At 50.1% G+C, this 26,512-nt stretch overlaps 2 protein-coding genes across 3 annotated transcripts; one reads left to right on the top strand and one right to left on the bottom strand.

Moving 5' to 3' along the window:
* Positions 1-3,306: 3,306 nt before the first annotated feature.
* Positions 3,307-22,756, top strand: GNG12 (G protein subunit gamma 12). Of its 2 annotated transcripts, XM_032696877.1 has the most exons (4): positions 3,307-3,406; positions 11,488-11,545; positions 20,074-20,190; positions 20,747-22,756. In XM_032696877.1, exons 3-4 carry the CDS (start codon positions 20,095-20,097, stop codon positions 20,870-20,872), a joined length of 222 nt encoding a protein of 73 aa, XP_032552768.1. In that variant the 5' UTR covers positions 3,307-3,406; positions 11,488-11,545; positions 20,074-20,094; the 3' UTR covers positions 20,873-22,756. The 2 variants fall into 2 exon arrangements, with proteins under 2 accessions (XP_032552768.1, XP_032552769.1); XM_032696878.1 differs by lacking the exon at positions 11,488-11,545 and having other exon boundaries at positions 3,316-3,406.
* A 1,227-nt stretch (positions 22,757-23,983) lies between these two features.
* On the bottom strand, positions 23,984-26,018 carry GADD45A (growth arrest and DNA damage inducible alpha). Its single transcript, XM_032696876.1, has 4 exons — positions 25,857-26,018; positions 25,675-25,776; positions 25,388-25,601; positions 23,984-24,766 (listed from the first exon to the last, which is right to left on the bottom strand). The coding sequence occupies exons 1-4, from the start codon at positions 25,898-25,900 to the stop codon at positions 24,653-24,655; spliced, it is 474 nt and encodes a 157-aa protein (XP_032552767.1). The 5' UTR covers positions 25,901-26,018; the 3' UTR covers positions 23,984-24,652.
* Between the last annotated feature and the right edge of the window lie 494 nt (positions 26,019-26,512).

Raw genomic sequence — 26,512 nt, 5'->3', positions numbered from 1 at the left:
GGTGGGAGATGGAGGTAGGACATGTTCGGGACAAGCAGTGGTGGGACATAGCCCTGGGGCACCATCACGTCCTGGACACCACGATGGGGAGAGCTGGGTAGCAGAAATCAAAACCCTCTTCTCCCAGGGGAGAACAGACAAAGTTGGTCCCTGAGCAGGGAGGCCTGTGCTGGGCTGTTCCTCTCCTGACTCAGCTCCCGGAGAATCCCTGCTCCTACCCTGCCATATCTGAACAGGGCAGGAATCAGTCAGAGCACCACGCTGGAGCCTCTGGCCCAGGGAGCAGCAGGAGCTTTCCTTTTACATCTCAGCGATGCATTTGTGCCTTTCAGGCTAAAAATATCTAAGGATGGAGATACAAAGACTCTCCTATGTTATGGTTTTCCTTTACTCCTACATGTCTTCCAAGCCCTGTATCCATTATCTGCCTCAGGCTGCCCATGGGCGCCCAGCTGGTGAGGGATTAGCAGCTCACACACAGGCAGTGAAAATCCTCCTTGGAGGGAAATATCCATCCATCACATAAAGTCCCTGGACCAAGACCAAGATCTCATCTGGGGTGAGGGCGTTGAAAAGGTCTCTTCAGCCATGCCAGCTGCCCACATCCTCCTGACTGCTCGGAGCATCCCTGGCAGGGGATGGAGCAGATCCCCATTCCTTCTACTGTCTCCTCCAGGGACAGCAAGTGAGTCACTTCATATCCCTATGTAGCAGTTCTGCCACAGAAAAACACATCCTAAGAAATTACTTCGTTTTTCTTTTGGTCGAGGCCAACCGTCTGATTTGAAATACTAGTCTAGGAGAGATCGTGGATAAAGGCAGCACTGACAGAAGGAAGCACTGAGCTTCAGTAAGGAGAAGCACCAAGCATGTTCAAAAAAAAGTTAGAAATGAAAGAGGGGAAAAAAATACCAGGATTGTAGCAGTGAGAAGTTACCCAGGCACCCCAAGCACTGGTGGTGGGAGGGCTCTGCAATACACTTACCAAGTTGCTACAAGCACCACTCTTATGGAAGCTCTCCAGCAAATACTGTGTAATAATTTAATTCATGCTGTAGCACGGAGTGTTTCTGACACTGGTACAACATGAAATGCCTGAAAATGTGGCTGTTTAAGGCTTTTTCCACCCCGCTGTCACCCAAGACAGGCCCAGCATGAGCCCAACCATAACCCGTAACAACAGCTCTTGTGGAGACCTCGCTGGGTGTTCCTGCACCTTCAGAGCACAGGCTGCCAGCTGAGGGAGGACAAAGGCTCCCAGACCCAGACCCTGCTTATGAGTGGGTCGACACCCAGGGAGCCACAGAGCTCAGCCTTCCCCCACAGCAACAGGAACCAGACTCAACTGCCAGGCAGTGGGGTAAGGGCAGCAAAATAAGCGAATTAATTAACAAAAGTGTTTTTCCAATTTTATTAGAGAATTCCAGACTGGTTTGGGTTGGAAGGGACCTTAAAGCCCATCCAGTCCCACCCCCTGCCATAGGCAGGGACACCTTCCACTATCCCAGGTTGCTCCAAGCCCTCTCCAATCTGGCACCTCCAGGGATGGGGCAGCCACAGCTTCTCTGGCCAACCTGTGCCAGGGCCTCACCACCCTCACAGGGAAGGATTTCTTTCTAATGTTTAAGAGTGAGTGCTCTGATCTAGGCTACTACTACACGCTATTGATAATCTTTAACATTTATATATATGTGTTTGGAGGAGAAAGGAAAACCTGTGGCTGAATCACTGAGATCTGAAGAACTTGGTCCTGCCTTCAGACAAGGGTGAGGCAGCCACTGAGTAAATGTCTGGGACAGAAAGAAAGGAAGGAAAACCAAGGGATCTTGTCATGCTGAGTCTGAGTCCAGGACCTGGTAAAAAGGAAAATAAATGTTTAATAGAGAAAATACAAAGTTCAAACTAGTGTGCCCAGTGGGCCCACCCAGTGTTCCCCATCTATGCTCCAGTGCACACCCAGTTCACACAATGTGTCCTCCCAGTGTGTCCAGTGCACACTCTGTGGCAAACTGGCTGGGACGGGAAGGAAGCCCCAACAAACTCCTGGGAATCCCTCAACAAGCTCCTGGGAATCCTTGACAAGCTCCTGCCTGGGTCAGGGCTGCTCGCCCAGGAGGGCTGCACTGTGAGGCCACAGGTAGTTAATTAACTCAGCTTAATTAAGCTCACGATTTGAAGTGAATGATGGGAAGCTGCTGCTTTAGCCCACGAGAGGGCAATGCTTCCCGCCCAGTTGGTGGCCACGCTTGGGAAAAGTGGCTTTCTCTGTTTTTAATTAGGAATTGCAAGAGGAATTCCTTCTCTTTGGACAGTTTTCCTGAAGGTTTGGGTTGGTTGTTTTCTCACTGGGGCGTAACGCCTGACAACGTCCTCCTGTGCATCCCTATGTTACCGGCTGGAATGCGGGAGATAAGCAATAAAGAGGAGCCGAACAGGCTGGTAATCCCGTCTTCTCTCCCATACAACTTGCCTGCGGAGCCAGGCTGGTGGCCGGGGGGACCTGGTTGTGCCAGGCACAGCAACAACACGGCTGTGGTGATGTTGGACAAAAGATGGCCATGGAAAAAAGTGAGGAAGGGTTTTCCTGGTACTCTCAGAGCTGCTGCAGGACCTGGATGCTCTGTCAGGCCACACTCGGGCTGGAGTGATGGGTACAACAGCTTCCCCAATTTAGTTTATTTTGGAAGGGACCTTAAAGTCCATCCAATTCCACCCCCTGCCATGGGCAGGGACACCTTCCACTAGAACAGGTTGCTCCAAGCCCCGTCCAACCTGGCCTTGGACACTTCCAGGGATGGGGCAGCCACAGCTTCTCTGGCCAACCTGTGCCAGTGTTTTTCCACCCTCATTTTCCAACTCTTCTCCCTCCTGCAGCTCCCAGGAACCTGTATTTAAATTTTAATCCACGCCCTCCCCTCCCTCTGGAGACAAATGTATTCCCAAGTGACTCCAGGATCAAAGCCCCACAAGCCGAGGCACGCCAGGCCCGTTTGGGCAGCAGACAAGCCCTTGCAGAGGCCAGCCCTCCTCCTACCTCCTAAAATTCCCAGGATAGGGGGAACAGCGATGCTCCAACCGCTCCACCACCAGGGATTCTCCACCATCGCTCCAGTCCCTCGCGCACACACTTTCCCTACCTCAACCCCTTCCCAAACACCACTGGCACGCCTGAATCCACCTTGGAACAAGATAAACCGGTTTGGAATTCCGCCTGGATTAGAGATACACGAGGGGCGCTCACCTCCCAGGTGGCCACGCCCACATTATCCCGGCCCCGCCCCATTGGGGCGGGGCCTGGCCGGACCAGAGTGGGCGGTCCGTGGGGGCGTGGGCGGGGCCTCGCCGCGATGGGCGGGGCTTCCGCGCCCGCTCCCGTCGCCCGTGGAGACACCGGGAGCGGCGGTGGGTGAGTACCGGGATAATGGGACAGAGGGGGGTCCCACCGGGAATTCCGAGCTCTGCCGCCCTGGACGGGCTGCGCGGAGCCGGCGGAGCAGCGGGAAGCGGCGAAGCGGCGGCCCGACCCCTTTTTTGCTGCTGGGCCTGGCGGGGCGGGCTGGGCCCGAGCAGTGCCTGGGAGTTTTTAAGGTTTTTTTGTTCGGTTGATTTTTGTGTTTCTCCCCCCGCTCCCCCTTTTCCCTCTGTCCAGAGGGGAATTCCTGGTGGGAGGCAGCGCGCAGTTGTGCTGTGGTTCAACAAGTTGCTTGCGGTTCCGGAATGGGTCGAAATATGCTTAATTATGTAAAAACTAATCTGCTTAATTATGTAAAAATAGTACTAAAATAGGCGTTTTTCTCGAGGACGGCGTCGCACGGCCTTCCTGCCTCCTTCCCGCCTCCTTCCCTCCATCCAACCCTTCCCCATGGCACTGGTGGATACCCAGAGCTGGCAGCTCCAACTGTACCAGAGCAGCCACAGCTTTCAGATAAATCCTTTAAATTTTACCAATTTTAGTATTCCCAGCCGTCAGGTGATGAGTTTTCCTTGGAATCACAGAGCTCTGCTTGACGGAGGAAGTTTCCCACCTGTGGGGAGTTGTGGGATGAGTGTGGGAAGGAGGTTAATTAGTGGGAAGCGTCATTAGTTGAGGAGGTTTCGTGTTGATACTGAGATTACACACCCAGTTGCAGTAACAAGTTTACTGAGAATCAGGGAATTGCAGAATCTCCTCAGCTGGAAAGGACCCACACAGATCATTGAGTTCAGCTCCTGGAACTTTAATAACTTTTAAATTGCAATACTTTGTTCCAAGCTTAAATTCTTTACTTTTTTGGGGGAGGGAAGGGTTTTTTGAGTGGATATTGTGATTTTAGCCTGGTGCTTTTGGGAAGGCGGAGCCAGCAGGAATGGCTGAAGCTGTGTCAAGGGGGAATATCAGGAAAAGGTTCTTCCCTCACAGGATGGCTGGGCACTGAACAGGCTCCCCAGGGCAGCGGTCACAGCACCAAGGCTGCCAGAGCTCAAGGAGGATTTGGACAATGCTCTCAGGGAGAGGATGGGATTGTTGGGGTGTCCTGGGCAGGCCAGGGGTCGGACTGGATAGTCCTTGTGGGTCCCTTCCAACTCAATATATTCCATGATTTGATTAGTGTGGCACCTCAAATGGAATTCACAGCGATTTGCCAGGGGATTATCTGGTGTTTTTATTAGCTTAGAGGTCACAGCATCAGGGACATGTTACTTGTTTGTGTTTATCTGGGCTGTAAATTGGGTTAGAAATACATTTCTGTGAGTAAAGGGTGAGTAGTGGACAGTGGGAGGATTTGATGTTTGATGGTACTCCAGTGCCACTAAATGAGATTTAGGGATTAGTATGAAGTTAATGACTTCTCAATCCCCTATTTCATCCCGGCGTGGGATGGATTGCCGGATATCTTTAATCGAGGACTAAAGCAACAATAAACTCCAGAGAGAGCAATGGATGAGGTCTGGTGCTGGGGGTGAGCTTGTTTCCTAATCACTCAGCCAGTGGATGATTTTTCCTTTAAAAACAAACCTCTCCTGTCATCCTGGAGGAGTTTCTTGGGCTCCCAGACAGCAGAGCCACTTCCAGCATCTCTCATCTCTTGGTGGTGTTAAATCCAAATATTGAGTTGTGCTGTAGGTTTCAGATACTTCTCTTATTTCAAATATAATGTCTCTTTGGCTATATAGTAACTTTTTTAATGAGTACTAAAAGTTTGTGGTTTCCTAGGCTCTGTTCCTCAAAAGACTTGGAATATTTGAGCCAGATTTACAACAAGTTCTCTGTAGCAAGGCCTGGGATGAATTATGGAATCCCAGAATGGTTTGGGTTGGAAGGGACCTTAAAGCTCCTCCAGTCCCACCCCGTGCCGTGAGCAGGGACATCTTCCACTATCCCAGGTTGCTCCAAGCCCTGTCCAACGTGGCCTTGGACACTTCCAGGGATGGGGCAGCCACAGCATCTCTGGGCAACCTGTGCCAGGGCCTCACCACCCTCCCAGGGAAGGATTTCCTCCCAGTATCTCGTCTGACGCTGCCCTCTGGCAGTGGGAAGCCATTCCCACTTATCCTGGCACTATCTGCCCCTTTAAGAAGTCCTTGTCACTCCTTTCTGTATGGCTCTGCTTTCCCTGCACATGTTGCTGGAATGTTGAGTGGAAGATGCTGATCACAACGGCTCTGCATGGTGGGAATGTCCTTCCTCCCCAGACACAGCTTCCCAAATCCCAATTCATAACCCTCTGATAGAATCTGTTGCAAAAGCAAGTCCAAATTGCTCCAGAAATCCATGGTACAGCCCCATAAATCCTCTCCTCAGCCCTTTCCCTTTGTCCCCTTTGCCAGAGCAGAGATCATTGCAGGGAACAGAGGGAATACTTCCCAAGGGGTGTATAGTTAGCATGGGAAACACCACCACAGCCCTGGCCGAGGCTTGGAGCGGTATTCCAGGGAGGATTGTGTTGCTGCAACTTCATCTGTGCTTACACAAACCATGGGAGTGGGTGAAGGCTGCAGGTCTCGTGTCCTCGCACAGAAATACCCTTGTGCAGAGGTAGGAATTATAGTGACACTTGCATTAGCTGGGATGAAATGGGAAGCAAGTCCCCCTAGATCCTTAGAGTTGTTGTGGACTCGCCGTTTCTTGAGAAATGGAAGCTGCAGATGTTTGGTGACCCTCGGGATTTGCTCCACATTAATCACTGCTGGAATTGGGCAGCTCTTAGCTGAATTTTGCAATATTACACAACTGGGTCTCGGTTTTCTAAACCTCAGTGTTCATCACATGGTCAGTGCTGGGGGCTCCTCAGGATTGACATCAATTCTTGCTCCCAGGAATAACCTGGGGAGAAACTTGGAAGGGAAGGAGAAGAGAAAATACTGGTGAGAGAAGCAAAAAGTTTTCACTCTGTGTTTTACAGGGGTTGATGAAAAGTAGCAGAAAGAGCAGAGGCAGTGACAGAAGTCCTGTGGTGACTGGGTTATGGTAGAATTCTCCATGGTGTTTTATGGAGGTAGGTAGAAGCAGGAAGGTGAAGGGAGCAGTCAGGGTACCCAGGGGAGGTGGGGGCATGGTGAGGGTACATCCATTCCCTGGCACCTGTTGCTTGGAGAAGCTGTGGCTGCCCCATCCCTGGAAGTGTCCAAGGCCAGGTTGGACGGGGCTTGGAGCAACCTAGGCTAGTGGAGGTGTCCCTGCCCATGGCATGGGGCAGGACTGGATGGGCTTTAAGGTCCCTTCCAACCCAAACCAGTCGAAATTCTGTGAAAACAGACCTGGGCTGCAGTGTACCCCAAATACAAGCTCCTTGGTTCCTGAGGCCCCAGCCAGCGTGGGTGGATCAGAACTTTAGGATGTTCATGGACACCAGCAGCTGTGTATTTTTAGTTGTGTTCCTTTGAATATTTGGTAAAACAGGCAATGTGTTTATATTCAGCTTCCTGTGTCCGTATCAGTGTCTTGGCATGTGATAGAGTTACAGAGGGAGGAGGGAAAAGGAAAAAAGTGTGTTATGAGGATTATTTGTATTCCAGCCGCTGTTGACGGCAGGATGTGGCTGCTGGGATCATCTCCTTGTTTAAACATTCAGCTCAACTCAAGCAGGAACCAGACTTGCTCCCCCTTTGTTTACAGCATTTTTTCCCCATCCCTTCTCCTGTGTCTTTCCAAACCTTCTGTACAGGGACAGGTCACTTTTTGGTGCCGTCTGGTTTGGGACATACACATGATCTGAACCTTTGTCCACTCCGACACATGGTATGAGCTCCGAGCCCTTGCTCACTGTGTGGGTACTGATCCTCCAACACCAGCTCTCCAAAGTGTTTGGAGGTGGAAAAGCCCATCTTTGTTCTGCTGGGAAGGGAGCAGCCTGCTTCCCCAGCCTGTTTCCCCAATCCAGGCTGCTCTGGCAGCCCACAATCCAATCCTATTGCTCTGTGGAATCACCCCTTTGTTATCCCTAACCATTCCTTGAGCAGGGGCAGTGGGAGCACATGGGGGAGATTTTGCCTGATTTTCCTCTCTAAATGATGGCTTTCCTTGTGCCAAAGCTCCCTCAGAGCACAAAACCAGGAAGTTTTCTGATGGTATAAGCTGAGGAGAGCAAAATCCTCCCTCCTAGTTTCCGTCACTGTGATAAGGAGATGCCCTAGGACCCAGCACTGCCCTCGCTGCCTGAACTAGGGATAATGTGAGATGTTCTCAGGAGGGACTGGTGAGTGTCATAGGAAGGGAAAAATGTGGGCTGAGAACCAGGGAAAACTGCTTTGCCTATGGAAGCTGCAGGTCTGGCTTGTGGAGCGGGAACTGCCACAGGAAGGATTGGGAAGCTCTGCAAGGAGGACTTGGTGGTGACAGAGGGTGACCCTAAGAGGAGAGGCCTCGTTCAGCAGAAACAGCTGAACATTCTGATTGTTTATACATTGAAGTTTTAATTTGAAGTTGATTGCAGTGTCTCCAGCAGGCCTTTCCTGGGCTGTCAGTCCCTCATTAGATATGTTTAGATGTCTGTCCTCTGTTGTTGTTTGGGCTTCAGTTTGCTCAGTGACTGAGATATTTGATGTATCTGTGAGTATCTTCCCAGTTCATAGACGAAAAAGAGGTTCTTTTCTGTGTCATTAATCATATTGATGATTAGCCAGAGTATTTCCAGAAGAAGATTTCCTTTCTGTTTGTTAAAATCAAGCAGACACCAAAGGCATTTGTGCTAATTTTTGTGCTACCATACTGCAGTGAAGTGCAAGAAATTCAGTTCCAGGGCAGGTTTGGATGAGATATCAGGGATAAATTTCTTCCCTGTGAGAGTGGTGAGGCCCTGGCACAGGTTGCCCAGAGAAGCTGTGGCTGCCCCATCCCTGGAAGTGTCCAAGGCCAGGTTGGATGGGGCTTGGAGCAATGTGGAATAGTGGAAAGTGTCCTTGCCCATGGCAGGGGGATTGAATGAGATGAACTTTTTGAGCTTTCTCCCAATCCAGTCTGGGATTCTGTGGTTGCTGTAAGTTTGAACAGATCCCAAATTACATTTTCTTCTCTGTTTGTAGCTTCAAGTCAGACTTTTTGGTCTAAGCTTGGAGCTGGGATAAGCAGAAAGTGTCACTGATGATTTTGGAAGATGGACTATCTTTTTCCTGGCTGACTGTGGTTTATGTTGCTGTAAACAACATAAGGTTTATGTTGCAGTAAATAACAAGGCATCCATCCTGCACAGCAGGGATACTCCAACTGGAACTGCCTGCCAGGGCCCATGGAGCAGGAGGACTCAGGTTGATGCTGCCGGCCTTGGCTGGAGGGACTGGGAACTGTCCAACCATGGAATTTTCTCATCTCTCTCCCACATGTCCTTCCCTGATTTATTCCTTCCCAAACATGACCTGACCTCTGAATGCAGGATTTTGGAGGGGTGCATTACGCCAGCCTCAAACTATGCCAGCAATGTCGAGTTTGTGGGTTTTTATGGCTAGTTTGATTGGAGCTTTGATTAGGCAGGAATATGGAGTCTCCGTGGCTCTGAGGAGGGAAGTGACCCCGGGAGCCAGAGTTAGTTTTCAGATGCATTTAAAGCTGGACTTGGACTGGATCCCTGAAGGTTTCTCCCAGCCCAAACCATTCCCTCTGATCTGTGATTGTTTTGACTGTGTTTTGATCTCCCTCAGGATGCACAAGTCAGTATTGAATTTTTTCTTATTTTTCCTTAACAATTTTCAGGGTGAGTGAGCAGAATGAGAACTTGCACAGATAAGCAAATCAAAGCAGCAGTTTTTCCATTAAACTTTGATTTTATGCAGCGGTCACACGTCTTTGAAGGAGTTTACATGTGACATTTATTTTTGTTTCCTTGCTGGATGTGAACTGGACAAGCCTGGCACAGGGACAAGGACTGGCTGTGGCAAGACAGTCTCTGTTTTAACACAATTTATTTTCCTCCTCAATACAGTGATTTTAACAGCACCTGTTAAAACTGTGATCCCGTTTCCAGCACAGGAAGTGACATGTGATTATAAAGGGGACACTGTCTGTGCTGCCTGCCACCTCCCTGCCTTGCTAAGGACCATCCCTTGGGAACTTTTGGTGGTTTTTTTTCCTCCTCATTTCCTGGGAATGAGGGAGTTGTGTTGCTGTGGCTTCTCCGAGCCCGTCGTAGCTCGTGGTGTGACTTGGGCGGGTGTGGAGTGGTGCCAGGGCTTGGTGCCAGAGCTCCACCAGTCCTTGGCAACTGATGGTTGCTTTCCCTCCAAAGAGTGTCCGTAGCAATCCTGGATCCTGCCATGCCCTGCTTAATGAGGTATCCATGCCCTGACTCCTCTACCAGCTTAGTAAATGCCCGGAGCCTCCAATCCGAGCTCTGCAGTGCAGGGGCAGTGGGTGTATCTGCAGGGGCACAGAGGTGTGTGAATGTGCAGTAGGAATTCCAGGAAAGGGGAACAGAGAAATTGCCAGCCCATTTTGGATTATCAGTCACTGGATTTAGAACCTACTGTGTGTACTTGCACACCTGTGTGGGGATTGCAGTGAATGGGCTTCCAGCAGCAACACAGCCAGGAGAGGAAAAGGAAAGATAATTTTACTTGTAAATACAGTCCCTGCTCCAGTTCCCACAGAATTCCCTTAGAGCCCCTTCCAGTGCCTAAAGGGGCTCCAAGAGAGCTGGAGAGGGACTTTGGACAAGGGCCTGCAGAGGCAGGACAAGGGGGAATGGCTTCCCACTACCAGAGGTCAAGGTTGGATGGGATATTGGGAAGGAATTGTTGGCTGTGAGAGTGGTGAGGCCCTGGCACAGGTTGCCCAGAGAAGCTGTGGCTGCCCCCGGATCCCTGGAAGTGTCCAAGGCCAGTTTGGATGGGTTTGGAGCAACCTGGGATAGTGGAAGGTGTCCCTGCCCATGGCAGGGGGTGGAACTGGATGGGCTTTAAAGGCCCCTTCCAACCCAAACCGTTCCATAATTCTCTTTCACCTGTAGCATCAAGGCAACCAACTTGATCTGTATTTGTGTTGTAGGTGGATGGTTTAAATAAATAACCCTTTAGATCTCATCTCTTCAGTTGCTGGTTTCTGTTTTTGGCAATGCCAAGTTGTGCTTGTCAGGTGCCCAATTCCACTGTCATTCATGACCAACGCTCCTAAAAAATTGCTGCCTTCATTGAATTGTTGTTGAATTGTTATAGTTCAAAATTATAATTTTTTACAATAAAAATTTAGGAAGGTTGTTAAATATGGTGTGCTCTGGATTTGCCAGTCTTGCAACAGTGAACAGGATCTGGTAGCAGAACTTGCATGTTTTCGGACTGTTATAATTCCAGGGTTTTTTCTGGGTGTGTAAAGGCCTCTATAGGGAACGTGGACTGTCAGATTTGTTTCTCCAGGGAATTAAGCCCAGCTACTGGAATATCTCAGTGGAGGTTTACAGGTCAGAGAAGTCTCCAGGGGCAAAGTAATCCTGGAATGGTTTGGGCTGCAGGAGGCCTCAAAACTCATCCTGTTCCACCCCGTACCGTGGGCCGGGACACTTTGCATTAGACCAGGTTGCTCCAAGCCCCATCCAACCTGGCCCTGAACTTTTCCAGGGATGGGGGCAGCCACAGGTTCTACGTGTTCTCAACACTGGCTACGGTGGTGCTTAACTAAACCTACTCTGACTTCTACTTTGAGTAGTTAAACTCGTTTTAGAGTCAGTGGCTTTTCCAGTAGCTGCCTCTAGACTCACCTGCCCCAGGTCTGGGTGGGACCTGTCCCTCAGAGCGTGGGCTCCAGGAGGAGCCATGCCGGCAGCACCCAAATCTGTGTAAACTTGTTCCCTTCATTCCTATCTGGGAGGGGGCCAGAGGGAATTGGGCGCCCGTGGCCGTGTCCTTGAGAAGGGAAGTAGGGAAACTGGCAATAAGAAAGGTCTGAGGTAGATTTTCCAGCCAGGCCAATCGCAAAATACTGTAGTTTTTGTGACTAGAATTAAACCACAAGTGCCAAACCCCCTTAGCTTTGGCTTTTTTGCACTATGAAGTCCTTATAATTTTTATTTTACTCTGTTTCAGGATCATTACACCGATAAAATCAAAGCAAACCGGACAGGTAGCAAGTCTGCCTATGTAGGTGAGTTTCCAGTCCACTCTTGTTCCTTCCTTTCATGCAAAATATAAAGCAGCATAACAAGTCCCAGATTCCAGCGATTTAATTTTCTTCTGGAGCAAAACAAATAGAAATACTTGGCAACTTTGTGGAGGAGAGCTACAAGGACAGCACCAGCTTGGTGTTGGCAGTACTGGTTGCTCACACTATTCACCTTGGGGTTTTAACTGACTTGAATTTATGGGGCAAACCCACCTGCTTCTCCCATGGAAATTAGGCTTTTTCTTGTTTATTCCCCCAGTAAGGAAGAGGCAACATGCAAGTCTTCATCATTTCTGCCTCTGCATTTTGTTTGACCATATCATCATACAAATTCTTCCTATATTCACCCCATCCTGAAAAATAGGTGCTTTGATAAATTCTTGTAGCCAAGAAGCTGGTGAAATCGTTTGCACCCTTCCAGTTCTCTGAGCTGAGCCCCACAGAGTTCTTCCCAGAGCATCTCCCGCCTGCGTCCTCGGCTTTATCTCTTGCAGACGGAGGAATTTGCTGAAGGTCACAGAACCTGAGGCCAAACTGCATCCCGTGACTTTCAGTCTGGAGCTTTAATCACAGACCACTCCTGCTTTACATGCTGTAAGAGGAGCTGATTTTCATACAGCTAAAAGTGTCTTTGCAAATGTGTCTTAGTAGTTTGCGTGTCTTTTCTGGTGGGATTTTGCTGGGGAGTGCCCTGTGGGGAAAAACAAGGACCTTCTGTGGATAAACTGCCCTGTGGTTCGTTGTCTTTTCCAATGGCTTCAGGCTGATGTCTTTAAAATAATGTTACTCAGATGTTTTTCAAAGGAACCTTGATCTAGAAGTCACTTTTCATGGCTTTCATGTGTACCAAAGATACAAAAAGTTAAGTCAGAAAAAAATGCAGAGGAAAATAAAAGCAGGTTTTTCCACTACTCGTCTCCCAACATGTACACTGGGTTCGACAGAATCACAATAATGAAGGCTGACTTTGAAAATCAAACGGAGCTGTAGCCCAGGTTTGATCAGAAGGATGGTACTGCTGTAACTTGTGGGATGGAGGTTATGAAGGAACACAACCTTAATTAAACACCCAGAATACCAAATCCAGTTGATCGTCTTGGGAGTTGTCTGTTTCCTTTCATTTCACATTATTTTATGGTTTTTAATCTGTTTCAAAAGGACTAATTAAGATACTGACAGCATTGTTTATAACTGAAAAAAAAAGATCTCCACTGTAAAATCTCTCAGTATTCCCAAGTGTAAATTCTCTGAAAAACGAAACATCAGAAGGTGGTGTTCTGTGTTCTAAGGGGCTTTTATTCTCCATTTGCACTGATGGGCTGCTAACCTCTGTGTAAACCAGGTGTATCTGTGTCCAGACTTCCCATTGCTAACCCAGCCCTGACTCCTGCACCTCTTCTGAGAGGAGCATGGAAGCAGAGTTTGTCCTTGCTGTAGCTTTTCTGCTGTAAAAATGGGTTTGAAATCTGGGGCCCCTGATCCCTTTGGCTGTGGTGCTGTGCACGGTGTGCATCCCAAAGCACTCACATCTTTCCCCAAGTCCTGCAGCTGCCACATGTTTTAGGTTCCCTGTATCGTAGTGTGGACTCTCCAGTACGTGAAGCGGTTAGTTTTGTCTGGGGAGGATCGTGTTTTCTTTTACCTAACCCAAACTCTTTCTACTGTGTATAAAATATTTGTGCTGTGATTTTAACTCTTGCTTGATACCTATTTAAAAATCCAGTCCCTCTCACCTGCCAGGAACCAGGGAGCTACTCCTCACAGTTTGGTTTGTGGTAGGTGGGGAGTAGGAGCAGAAAGCTTCTCCTAGCCACAGATGATCCATCCCTGTGATGGGAGCAGCTCCTGCAGGCACCAGAGCCACGGCCTTGGCTGGGGCTGTGCTGAGGGAGGACAAGGGAGCAGGGGTCTGCTACCCCTGGAGCCAGCGGGGAGGTTATGGGTGATCCCTGCTACTGCTTTTCCTGGGAGGTTTGCACTGTGGGTGCTGTGTTCAGTCTGCAAAGTGCTCAAGTGGCTCCAGGTCCTCCTGGGAAACTCTGGTGTATCCCACCACCTTGTCCATCCATCGTGTGGGATATGAGGATCATGGAATCACAGAATTGTTTGGGTTGGAAGGGACCTTAAAGCCCATCTGATTCCACCCTCTGCCATGGGCAGGGACACCTTCCACTATCCCAGCTTGCTCCAAGCCCCATCCAGCCTGGCCTTGGACACTTCCAGGCATGGAGTATCCTAAAAAGAGAAATGACCCAAAAGCATCTCTAATTCCTCTTTCATTTTACCACTCAGTTCTGTTTTCCTGCAGAGGGCAGGACTCTGATGTTTTCCGGCTGCCCAGGTTTATTTTCCATTCTCCTTGGTAGTGTGGCAAATGATTCCAGCACCCGTGTTTCCACTGGGTGTCAGCACGGCCCCATGCAGGGATCAGGCCAGCAGAGCCCTGCCAGCCCTGGGCTTTCCCTTTGGCTGCACCCACCACTGGAAAAACGAGGTTGGCTGCATTTCCAGAGCAGGGTTTTCGAGGATGGGCTCACCCTGCGCAGGCGCCAAGGCTGAGTGAGCCGGGAAGGGGCTGTTTTGCTGGAAGTGCTCTTTCCTTCTCGGAGCAGAGCAACCGGTTGGAGCAGGAGGAGTGTGGAACGTGCCTGGCTCGTTCCTGTGCTCTCTAATTAGGGTTACAGTTGGGACAGTGGGTCCCTGGTTCTGGCAGAGCAGCGTGAAGAGCTTTTGTAGTATTTATGGTGTTTACGTGGAAGGTGTGGGTGTGATAAGGAGCATTCTCAGAGAGTGGCTGGGGGGACACGCGTGCAGGGTCGGTGGGTGACAGGTCAGGGCTGCTCACCCTACTCCCTCCATGCCAACCCTTCCACTTCTTTTCCACACTTATTGCACATCTAGGCTTCCCAAGTCCTTTGCAAAACCCTCAGGCCCGCTGCCTGTCCTGCCAGGCTGAGGTACCTCCTTCAGCTCCTGACTCTGTCCATGTTGGGTGGGAAGCAGCACCCCCCGAGGGTTTGGGTTTCAGGTGGGCAGAGGCATCCCTGGATACTTCTCCCTCTCACCTGCTGCTACCATCAGGGACCCTGTGCCTCTCCCACCCTCCCTGTGGGTCACCTCGTGCCAGGTGCCACTGTGTTCCGGGGTGTGCAGGATCTGGGAGGGGACATGTCAGCACTTGCTGGGACGCCAAATGCTCTGCGGCACGTGTTGGCAGAAGGCAGTACCAGGCACACTGAGATTCCTCTGACACATTCTTCCACTGGAGATCTAAATATTTAAAAATCAAGGCCAGAAAGTATCACAAATACAGATTATTTTGATGCTTGTGTGCAGCTCTTTCATCCGTTGCTCTACCTGGTTGTGCTCTGATGTGCCCTCAGAATGGATTGGTTTGTTTCTGCACCTGCTTTTAATGTCAGCATTGGCCTCTTGGCTTGGACTGGGAGAGTTTTTGGGTTCTGCAAGTTGTAACAAACCTGCTCCTGAGCACCCTGTAGTAAAACCAACCTCCACCATTCAAGTCCCAACCGGCCTCCAGCCCTCCTGCTCTCACACAAGCTCCTGGGAAAGTGGCACGTGCAGGAACCCACTAAAACCTTACCTCATGTCCTGCCCCTGCACATGGGAGAGGTGCTGGAGAGGGGCTCTGGCGTCAGCCCCTCCTTATGCCACCCCTCCAGGGGCCATCATGGCTCTTCTTCCCCGCTCTCCATGAGGACTGGCCTTGTCTGGTGCCTCTTCATGCTGTTTGCAGCTCCTCTTCCTCCTTCCAACCACCTTCCTGCCCAACAAATCTCTGCATTTTCAGAAGCAAAATTGACTTCAAAGCTTCTGGCTTTTTATTCCTGAGAGCTCTGGGGAGTGTGAGCCAATAAGAGGAGGCAACTGGATTTGGGGTTCCATGGTGTGTTATTCCCAGATTGTTTGCAGGGTCCCAGCTGAAGGCAGAGTGGGGAAGGGATGCCAGGGAGGATGGTGTGGGGAGTAAAATGGTTTTCAGGCAGGGCTGTGGGGCATCAAGCAGAGCCTGTACTAGTGGTGGTGATACACAAATCAGATACAGCTTAAAATCCTTCCAGCAAAGACCAGGGAGGTTGCAGGACTGGGAACAGTTTCACTTGTAAGCCTGCAGAGTTCTTTGTGGAATCGCTGAAACCCTAAACGCAATGTCCTGAGGTACCATGTGATGGTGGGTTTGGGGCAGAAATGCCAACTGGCACCTCTGAGCAGCTCCTTAGGAAGTGTTTGCTCCCCTGTGTTGGGAATAGAGCAGCAGCCATGCCTGGTATGAGCTTCCTCCCAGCTCAGGGCAGGGAATGAGCTGGAGCAGCAGTTCTGGACTTGTCCGACTGCTTTTTTCCTTCTTTTTTTCCCCTGCTCCTGTGTTTTTAGGAAAAGCAGAACAGTTTCCATGGTGGTACTTGCTTCTGGTTTATCCAACAGGCTCAAGTGGGCAGCATCATCCAAACATTCCATGTGGGAGCAGCAGCAGTGGTGACTCCCTGGGGTGCTCCCTCCCTGTCCCATGGGCAAGGCACCCAAAACAAGGGTGAGGAGGGATCACAGTGGGGTCAGGGGGTCACCCTGAAGGCTCAAGTCCTTCCAAACAAGGATTTGGAACACCTTGTGTCCTTCTTTTCCTGCTGTTTCCTTGCTGAATTTGGAGCCTGCCCAACCCAGAGTCATCCACCTCACTGCCCTGTCCTCCACAAGCAGGACTGTGGCTCTGAAAATGGAGAGGCCTTTGAAATCTGCATTTACAGATTAGCTGTAACTTTAGATCCGTGCTGACACCCTGGAAAACCAGAAGTTGGAAAACCAGCAGCTGATGGAGTACCTTGTATGCGCTGTAGTTGTCAGTTTATGTTTTGTCCAGTCCACTCTATGGATTTACAGTTTTGAGTTATTCACCTTAAAAGCTGTTTTATTTCAAGAGAAACAGTAACAAGACACCTTTTCACCCTTTTGAGCCTTCGGCACTCCAGTATGGGCTGGCTTTACATAACTGGAGCAAACTGGGAGCTGTTTGCCAGGCATAGCTGCTGGGAGATTCTCGGCCGTGCTTCATCAGTGGTGATTTAATTACCTGTCACTCTGCAGGTGCTGTGTAAGTCCTGGATCTAAAAGAGTTAAAAAGATAGAGTGAGGTTTAATAATCCCATTGGAACTGAAGTTCAAAGCTCAAGACGAGGTGGATCTGGGGACCTGCTGCATGGTCCTCTCATTACCTAAAGCCTGTGGAAAGAAAACAGGACAAGGCCTGGAAAAACAGGGGTTTTCTAGGGAAGAGGGCAGCTCCACCCATTTGCAGGTATTTCAAGGAAGGAAAAAGTGCAGGTGTGTGGCCTTTAGGAATTACGCTGGAGGATTCATGTGTTTTTCCCTTTCACTGGCAAAGTGCAGTTGGTGAGCATCCACCTCATCTGAACAAACACTGGTCTCAGTTTTCCATGGATAAATTAGGAAGAAATTCTTCCCTGTGGGACTGGTGAGGCCCTGGCACAGGTTGCCCAGAGAAGCTGTGGCTGCTCCGTCCCTGGAGGTGTCCAAGGCTGGGTTGAACGGTGCTTGGAGCAACCTGGTCTAGTGGAAGGTATCCCTGCCCATGGCAGGGGGTGATGGCCAAAGAAGCTGTTGGGTGGACTGATTCTTTTGTCTCATTTTAGTTTGTGAGTCAGAGACAAGTGAGAATTGCAGCCATGCCCACAGCTGCTCTGGGGTTTAGGAATCTCTGTCACCACCAACCTTGGATCCAGCAAACCTTCGTTCAGCTTTGTCACCATAAAATCATGGAATGGTTTGGGTTGGAAGGGACCTTAAAGCCCATCCAGTTCCACCTCTGCCATGGGCAGGGACACCTTCCACTATCCCAGGTTGCTCCAAGCCCTGTCCAACCTGGCCTTGAGCACCAGCTGTGTTTTGTCTTAGGTGGTGAGTGGAAAAACTTGTTGGAAATTTATTTTGGTTCATTTAGCACAGAATGAATAGTCATGACTGTGAGTGCTGGAACAGGAGAAATCCTGATGGGAAAGTGTTGGAATGAGTCAGGCTCTTGGGATATCTTTGCTTTTGGCTCAGCCTGCTGAGCATGAGGATTCGCTTCCTAGAAATCGGAGCGGTGCCCTCTCCGACCGCACGGTCATTTCTTTAGAGAGTGACTTCATTCTCTTGGGAGAATTCCCTACCTCAGAAAACCTTGCCCATGGCTCCAAGGGCACAAACACCCAAGTTCTGCAGAGCTGTGGACACCACCAATTTAAATCTGAGGAGTTTTCTGAAGTCCAGTGCATCCTGGGAGAAATCCGGTGGCTCCAGGAGGCCACAGCAGCTCGGATCAGTTGCCAGGAACTCAGAGGGAAAACAGTATTATTGGGTGCTGACCTAGTTGTTTGTAAATCTCTCTGTAGAAGAGATTTAGTGATCTTAGGAGGAGTATTAAGGGTTGTGTTTGTTTGAAGATGGGGAAACGCAGCAATTTAATTTTCAAATGTTATGGTTTGGGTTGCGTTTTCTCTTCTTTTTAAAAACATCTAATTTATTAACAAAGCTAACCAGCTGGGAAAATAAGCACTGGAACTTTCCTAAGGAGGTCATCCATGGAGATTGGAAAGGGATCCAGAGATTCAAATCTCTCCAGTTGAAAAAAGGGGTTTGGAGCTGGGGAAGGGAACACTGGTCTTGCCCTAGTAAAACAAGAGAAGAATGGTTTATCTTTTAATTTTGCAATAATTTTTTAAACCTTATGTCTATTTATTTTTTATAAAAGTACTAAGATTACAGGAATTAGAAAATCCTGAACTATCTTCTCAGAGCTGCATGCATTACTTGATAAAAATTAATTGCTTTGGGTTGGGTTTTTCACACCCCAGTTTTTCAATATAGTAAGTGAAAACTGCAGGGACTAAATTAGCCCAGTGCTAAATGTCCAAGGCCAAGCTGGACAGGGCTTGGAGCAACCTGGTCTAGTGGAAGGTGTCCCTGCCCATGGCAGGGGGTGGAACTGGATGAGCTTTAAGGTCCCTCCCAACCCAGAGTAGTTGGGATCCTGTGATTCCACGAGTGCTGTGTCCTGGGCTAAGCCCGTGCCGTAGCGGGAATGCTACAAAGGAAAAATTCTGTTGGCTTTTTGAATTTTGCACCTGAATTTTGCACCACCTGAGCCTGAGCAGGTGGTGTTACCTGTCACTTAGCAATTCCTCTGCCCAAAGCTTTTCCAAGAATTTTTCCCCCAAAATGGGGACTCAGAGCAGGATAATGCTGTTCCCAGTTAGCTGGGCAGGCATGGGCACTGCCTGGAAAACACCCCTGCTCCCCAGGCTGAGGTGAGAGAAACCTGAATCCTGCAGGAACCGCTGTGGGCAGCGCTTGGAAAGGTCACACAGAGTCATGTTGGACTCAGGTCACTATTGCCATAAATGATTCAAGCACAGCCCCATGGAGCCAATTTTCCTTGTGGAGCTGTGGAAAACAAGCAGCAGGGTTTGTGCAGAGTCCTCTAGAGACTGTGACACAGGACAGTGACACGGGCAGGGCTGGTCCAAACAGGCTCTCTGGGTACCTGGAGACCTGAATAACTTGGAATCACAGGCTGGTTTGGGTTGGGAGGGACCTTAAAGCTCCTCTTGTTTCACCCCCTGCTGTGGGCAGGGACGCCTTCCATCAGACCAGATTGCTCCAAGCCCTGTCCAGCCTGGCCTTGGACATTTAGCACTGGGCTAATTTAGCACTAAGCTCTTGGCTGCTGCAATGCCTGTAGGGATATCCTTGGGAATGCAGTGCTGCACAGTCCTCAGTCCCTCCATGGGCTGCAGGTGGGTGCCTGCTCCACCATGAGCCTCTATGAAACAGTCAGGGATGCTGAGATCAGCCTGTGCCATGGATATTATTTCTTCACAGAAATGGTTGTCCAGCCCTGGCACAGCTGCCCAGGGCAGTGGTGGAGTCCCCATCCCTGGAGGGATTTAAAAGCTGTATGGATGTGACACATGGGGACATGGGTCAGTGGTGGCCTTGGCAGTGCTGGGGGACAGTTGAACTCGATGATCTGAGAGGGCTTTTCCAACCTACATGATTCCATGGTTCTGTCCTGGCTCACTCCTTGCTCTTTGGTGGGCTCAGGAGCAAGTCTCCTTCCATGTGCTCAGGGAAGCACATGGATCCTGATACACACTGGGCTCTCCTGGAAGCCCATGGGGAACTGCAAATGGGAATCAAGCTGCCAAAGCTGTGCTGGAATTTTTGCCAGACCAGCCATGGTTCTGCCCATCCTCCTCACTACCACTGGCTCAGCCAAGGGGCAGAAACCTGCACAGAAGCTCCATGCTTTTTTTTGGAGGATGTTTTACTTCCAGAGCTGTTTCTCAACTGCCTGGTCCTGTTGGGTGTCTTAATGACAAAAAAAAAAAAAAAATGCCCTTTTTGCAGTGTGTCGTGGATGCCTCTGTGTAAAAGCTGTTTAAGGTACTGTGCCACCTTCTGGAAAAATAACCCACTGTCTTTTCAAACAGAACTTCCCTGCTCCACTGAAAATGTCTGGCAAAACAGCCACCACAACCAACAACATTGCTCAGGCCCGAAGGACCGTGCAGCAGCTCAGGATAGAAGCCTCAATAGAGAGGATAAAGGTGACAGCACGTCCTTCCTCACCCCTCCTTTCTTTCCTTGTTTTTTTCCCCTTCGAGCTGTAGGACAACATAACAGAGTGTGTGTGTGTCTGTGCACCCACAGCTCAGTGATTTTTTCCCATCTGAAAATGTGACATCAACATTTCAGCTCAGCAAATGTAAATAAATCCAGTTCTTGTGGCCCAATATCCCATCTAACCCTGCCCCCTGGCAGCAGGAACCTTCCCCCCCGTTTTCTTCCCTGTCTCTGCAGGATAGATGAGAAATTCCTCATTACAACCCACTGTATTATTTTGAACCCCCTTCTGTTTATTCCCAGTTTTCTGTGTAGGAGCCAGGTGGAACCTTTACCTGGTGCCGCAAATGAATTCCAAAGAGCAGCAGGGTCCATCCTTTCCTCCTCCCTGAGGATGAAGCAAGGAGACAGAATGTGTCTATCTCCAAGTACCTCTCCCATCCCTGACAGGGACTCTGTACCCATCACAGCTCTCAGCACCTTTGATCCTGTTCCCATGGGAAACCCCGTTCTCTGTTTATTTTTCCCTGTCTCCTGCAGGTGTCCAAAGCCTCGGCAGACCTGATGCTGTACTGTGAGGAACACGCCAAGAAGGACCCATTGCTCATGGGCATTCCTGCTTCTGAGAACCCTTTCAAGGACAAGAAAACCTGCATTTTGTTATAGGAGAGGGGCAGCTCCTCCCCAGCTCACCTAGGCAAGGCCAAGCACCAACACTCTGTAAGGTCCCAGCCGTTCCCTGGCTTGGAGCGGCTGCTCTTTTACCATGTGGCTAAGTCCTTAAGCTTTCCAAAGCATTCCTTCTGATCCTTATCTTTATTAGGAAGCTGAATTCATGTCTTTCCTGGACAAGGGAATGGGAGCAGCACTGGGGTCTCTGCACAGGGGGGTCCTGGTTGCATTTGCCAAGTCAAACAAGACCAAAGTTGCCTGAGCTTTGCTGATAAAGCAGAGGCCAAGTCGTAGAGATCTGATGAAACATCACTGGGTTTACATTTTTTTAAATGATTAATTTTTTTGGGGGGGTGGTGCCTGTGCTGGCAGCACCAGTTTGTGCACAGGTACACTTAAAGTGCATTTTCTAGCAAAAAAACTACCTTGCAAAATGATTGTAGCAGCTGCTGAGGAGCTCCAGGGAGCTGTGCCACAGCCTTCCTTCTGCTGGCCTCTCTTCCCAGTGGAGAGTTGAGAATCAGAGACCTGCAGATTGCTTTTTCTGCTTTTTAAGAGTTGAAAAAGCAGAATTTTCAGCTTGGATTCTGCTGCTCTGCATTTTCCTCTCTAATTTAAAATCCATGTTAGTATAAAAACCATCCTGTCAAAAGAATGGAAGTCTGGAACTGCCCTGGCAGGAAAGAACGCTGCCCTCACTCGCAATCCCTGTCACATTCTGTGCAGGGAGTCAGAATTTGACTCTTTTTTTAAAAAAAATTCATTTTTAAAGGGGAAAAATGCCAAATTATATTCAGCTTGTGGTTCTGCATTTATAATTGGAGGGCCTTTTCATCAAGTATATATTTTATATATACACATAATAAAAAAGTCTTTCTTCATGTGCCTGTGTATATACATATATACATAAACTTTGTATTTATGCAAATATTGCATATTAACAGCAAATTTGGAAGGGTTTGAAAATAATACTGACTTCAGTTGGCTGCAAATGTCCTTTTCTGCATCCTGCTGAAGTTGTGATCTGCCATAACTGTGCATTTCTGTGAGGATATTTACAGACTTTATTAACTACTTGTCATTTATGTGGCATATTTGTCATTTCTATATGAAATTATAGACCCACTATTGATATATATTAAGAACTTATATCTTTGTTTAACAAGCCTCTTTGACAAAGAGCTCCAAAATCAGTCTGACAGAGAATTGTGCTGCTTATCCTGTGCTTATGTGCAGATTATTTTTATAGAGTATTTTTCTAGAGGCAGTTGAAGAAAACAATAATGTAGCTCCACACTGATTCTTTTTAATTGTGTTTGTGTCTATCATTTTATCACACACATAGGTAGAATTAATGAGCTCAGTTAATTACTCAGTTTGGGGCTTCAAGGCTGTAGCTGTTGAGAATTCCAGCTGTGCCCAGAGGTAGCCAGGCAGGTACATGGGGTGCAGGAAGGGAAAGAACCTCATACTGTTGCCTGATTATTGTCTTCCCAGCAATCTGGTGTTCCCACAGGAATCTGTAGGTTTATTTGGTTAGAGATCCCTGCTCCCAACCCAAAACCAGCTCCCCATTGTGGCTGCAGGGGGGCTCTTTGTGTCTGCCTTCTTTGTGTCTGCCCTCGAATAAAGCTCACCATGGGGGCTGGGTGGTGATCCAGCTCTGGGACCCTGGATTGTGATCAAGATGTGGGGCCCTGGTGGGTGATCCAGCCGTGAAGCTCTGGATGGTGATCCAGCTGTGTGATCCAGCCAGAAATCCAGCTGTGAGACTCTGGTGATCCAGCACATCAGCTTGCATCTGACAGCATTTAGTCTATAGATATTCGGTAAACTCACTATTTTTTATATATAATATATAGGGACACGTGAAATCTGGAGCTGTTAGTTTGCGTTTCGCTTTTTCCCAGGACAAACCCCAGGAATTGTAAAATTTAGGAGAAATACAGCCTCTGTTCTTGTAGAATTTTTTAAAAAAGGAGAAATGAGGCTATCCACAGGTGCTAAGTGAAACCTGTGGGGTACCATGGGGATGCCCAGGATGCCCCACCGTGCCGCATTGCCGTGCCACCCCACCATGGTGCATTGTCATGCTGCCCCTCTCTCCCCTTGGCCAAGCTGGCTGATTTTGGGGAAAAAAACAAGCATTTGGGTGCATGGCTGTGTGCTGGGCCATGTGCCCCCAGGTCCACCCAGAGGTCTTGGCCAGTCTGTAGTGTGGGGACAGGGGCTGGAGGGGTGACTGAGAGAAATCAGGGGTTCAGGGGGGGTTGGATTGAGTTTGAGCTTAGAGAAACAGCAAATATGGTGATGCTGCTCCTGCAGCGTCCCAGGGCACAGGATGGCACCTGCCTGGTCCTGAGCTACGTGCCGGACATGGATAGGGATGGGTGGCCTTGGGCCAGAGCGTCTGGGAGTGGGAGAACTGGTCCAGTCTCAGCACCTGGCTAGGCTGGCACCAATCCTGCTGGGGCTGGGGACACTGACCCCCCGGTGCCACTGCTGTGGGGTCACACACGTGCTGTTAGGGATGTCCAATGTGGGTCAGTGGTGTCCCCGTGGCCTGCCCTCCGGGCACTGCTGGAAGCGTGGGCAGGAGAGGCTGTTCTCCTGCCACATGGAGAAATCCCTGCTGTGTGCCAGCCTGGAGTTGTAATTACAGAGAAGCCTGGCACAGAGACCTCCCAACCCCGGTGGGCACGGGCTGTGCTGAAGGTGCACAGGGAAAAAATCCAGGAGCATTTGCAGAGTCTGTGGTGCAAGGAAACATCAGGTCAAGTTTTCCTCCACCAAGGAATCAGGTTTCCCCCCCCTTCCAAGAAGACTCAGGTGCTGCAGGAGTGTTGGAGTTTCTGCAATAAAGCTGCCTCTTTTTCTTAGCTCCTGTTGTTGCAGCATTCAAGCAAAATAAATAAATAACATTACCAACATTTCCTGCAGCACATCGGCTGCTTTGGCATTTAATGGCTTGGGAGGAGCTGGGAATAAACCCACACGGAGCAGCACAACAGGACCTTGCCCACTGCCAGGACAAGGAAGCAGCTGCTGCTGAGCCCTTTTGCCTGTGCGCTAATGGAGCAAGGAAATAAAACCCTGGGCCAAAGGTTTGATTGGAAACTTTATTTCAAAAAAAAGAAAACACAAAACAGAAACACCAAACCCCCCCAAAGAACACTCAAATTTCAAACAATTATATTAATGTTGCTGCTTTTGCAGCCAACTGGTAAGAGATTTGTGGTTGCAGACCAACGGCTTAAGGGCATTTTGGTTCTCTCAAACCTCCAAGTATAAATAATTTTCCCATCGATATCAGAAAATAACTTATTATTATAATTATTATATATCTTAGCATAAAAACATGAGAATTAACATCCCAAAAATACAATAACATTGTTGGCAAAATGCCTCGATTTTTGCTCTTTAAGGTGTTTAAAACAGGAATTTTAAGTTGCACTTAAGGATAGAAAGTGAAGGGTATTTTCAGCGAGGGACATGAGCACCTCTGGCATGTCAGGCTGGGTTCATCCTGCCACTTTTCCTTCACTTCCTCACTCATTCCCACCGCGCCGGCATCGCTCTGCTCCAGCCCCACACAACACGTCGCTCCACTGCAGCCAACCCCCCCCCGACGTCAGTTTTAGCTTTTATTTTTTTTGTTGGGTTTTATTTTTCCTCCCCCGGAATCCCAGTGCCAGGGCAGGGAGTTACTTCCTGAGCAACTGCGAAAGTCTTGCAACACTCCAGTGCAATCGGGATCGGGATGGGCTCCAGCGGTCACCGCTCCGGGAGGTTGATCACCGGCACCCACTGATCCAGGTACCGGCTCTCCCGGCAGAAACACATCAGCTGACTCAGCGCTGGATCCTTCCACTGCGAGGCCTGGGGGTTCTGGAAAGGGAATGGGGGAAGGCTTGGACACGGCAGCAAAAACAGCCCGCGCAGGGCAGTAGGGGGAAAAAAAAAAGCACAGCAGAAAGTCCAGGAGTGTGAATCATCTTAAATTGCCACCGAGGCAAACAAACAAGTCAAGCCGGGAAGCATGTGAGAAGTTTTGTAGTTTTGGACTCTGGGACAGAGGAGGGAAAGGAAAAAAAAAAGATGGCAAGAAAAGGGGAAGAAATGGAAAGAAAAAGGTGAAGAAAGAAGGGAAGAAAAAGGGGGGAAGAGGGAGAAAGAAAAAGGGGGTAAAGAGGGAAAGAAAGGGGGAAAAGAGGGAAAGAAAAAGGGGGGAATAGGGAAAGAAACGGGGAAAAAAAGGAAAGGAAGAAAAAAGAGGGAAAGAAAGAACAAAGTAAAAGGATAAAGAGGGGAAAACAAAGGAGAAAGAGGGGAAAACAAAGGAGAAAGAGGGGAAAATAAAGGAGAAAGAGGGGAAAATAAAGGAGAGGGAAGAAGGACCCCGTTTTCCCGGTGCGGGCGCGGTGAGTCAGCGGGTTCGAGCCCCGGGCACGGCGAGTTGCGGGGGGTCCCGACTGTCCGTCGGGGCCCGTCCGTGCCCCCCGTGCTCACCGTGACGAGCACGCAGTGCAGGTCCGCGGGCGGGTCGGGGCCCGCGGCGGGCAGCAGCAGCTGCGCCAGGCGCGCCGGGTTGCTGACGCGCAGGATGTTGATGTCGTTCTCGCAGCAGAAGGCCCGCAGCAGCGTGAAGTGGATCTGCAGCGCCGCGTCCCCCGCCTCCTCCTCCTCGGCCGCCAGCAGGCACAGCACCACGTTATCGGGGTCCCTGAGGGGAAACCGCCGTCACCCGGAGGGGACACCGGGCAAGGGGGAACGGGGCCAAAGGGGGGGTCACTCACACGTTGAGCAGCTTGGCCGCTTCGTAGACGCCGAGGGTGAGGCTCCGCTGGCTCAGCGCCTTGCTCAGCACCTCCTCCAGCGCGTCCCCCGCCTGCTCCATCCTGCGCCGGGACAAACGCCCGTCACGGGGACCCCGCACCGCAGCGATCCCCGCACCTCCCTCCGCCCCCCCCGGCCTCACCTCCCGGCGGCACGGCGCTCCCCGGGCAGCTCCTCCAGAGTCATCACGGGGCCGCGGGGCAGGGACGGACAGGGGGACACGGACACGGCGACAGGGACAGCCCCGTCCCCGGCGTCGCTGCGGCCGCTCCGGCCCCGCCGCCCGTGCCGGACAAAGGCGCCCCGCGCGCGCTGCCCCTGCCGCGCCCCGGCCAACCCGCACCGCCGCGATTTGCATATCGTCCTTCTATTGGGCTATGCAAATGAGCCCCCGCCCCCGCGTTGCCGAGCCCGGCCGGGCCTGACCCCGCTCGGCGCCGGGAGCCGGGACAGGGAATAGTTTGGCATGGGAGGGACCTGAGACCGACTCGTTCCACCCCCTGCCGTGGGCAGGGACACCTTCCACTAGCCCAAGTTGCTCCAACCTGGCCTTGGACACTTCCAAGGATGGGGCAGCCACAGCTTCTCAGAGAAATCTGTGCCACGGCCTCACCACCCTCACAGACAATTCCTTCCCAATATCCCATCTGACCTTGTCCTCTGGCAGTGGAAAGCCATTCCACTTTGGCCTGTCCGTGCAGGCCGTTGTCCAAAGTCCCTCTCCAGCTCTCTTGGAGTCCCTTTAGGCACTGGCAGGGGCTCTAAGTTGTCCCTGGAGCCTTCTCCGGGTGAACACCC

Source organism: Chiroxiphia lanceolata, chromosome 9, assembly GCF_009829145.1.
Source record: "Chiroxiphia lanceolata isolate bChiLan1 chromosome 9, bChiLan1.pri, whole genome shotgun sequence".
Taxonomy (NCBI): Eukaryota; Metazoa; Chordata; class Aves; order Passeriformes; family Pipridae; genus Chiroxiphia; species Chiroxiphia lanceolata.
This window is presented reverse-complemented; position numbering and strand designations above follow the sequence as displayed.

Excerpts from the sequence above, each read along its gene's own strand:
- GNG12 (XM_032696877.1), top strand. The coding sequence starts at position 20,095 with ATGTCTGGCAAAACAGCCACCACAACCAACAACATTGCTCAGGCCCGA. Across the intron at positions 20,191-20,746 it reads CCTCAATAGAGAGGATAAAG|GTGTCCAAAGCCTCGGCAGA; the intron begins GTGACAGCACGT and ends TGTCTCCTGCAG.
- GADD45A (XM_032696876.1), bottom strand. The coding sequence starts at position 25,900 with ATGACTCTGGAGGAGCTGCCCGGGGAGCGCCGTGCCGCCGGGAG. Across the intron at positions 25,602-25,674 it reads GCGGCCAAGCTGCTCAACGT|GGACCCCGATAACGTGGTGC; the intron begins GTGAGTGACCCC and ends GTTTCCCCTCAG. Across the intron at positions 24,767-25,387 it reads TGCACTGCGTGCTCGTCACG|AACCCCCAGGCCTCGCAGTG; the intron begins GTGAGCACGGGG and ends TTCCCTTTCCAG.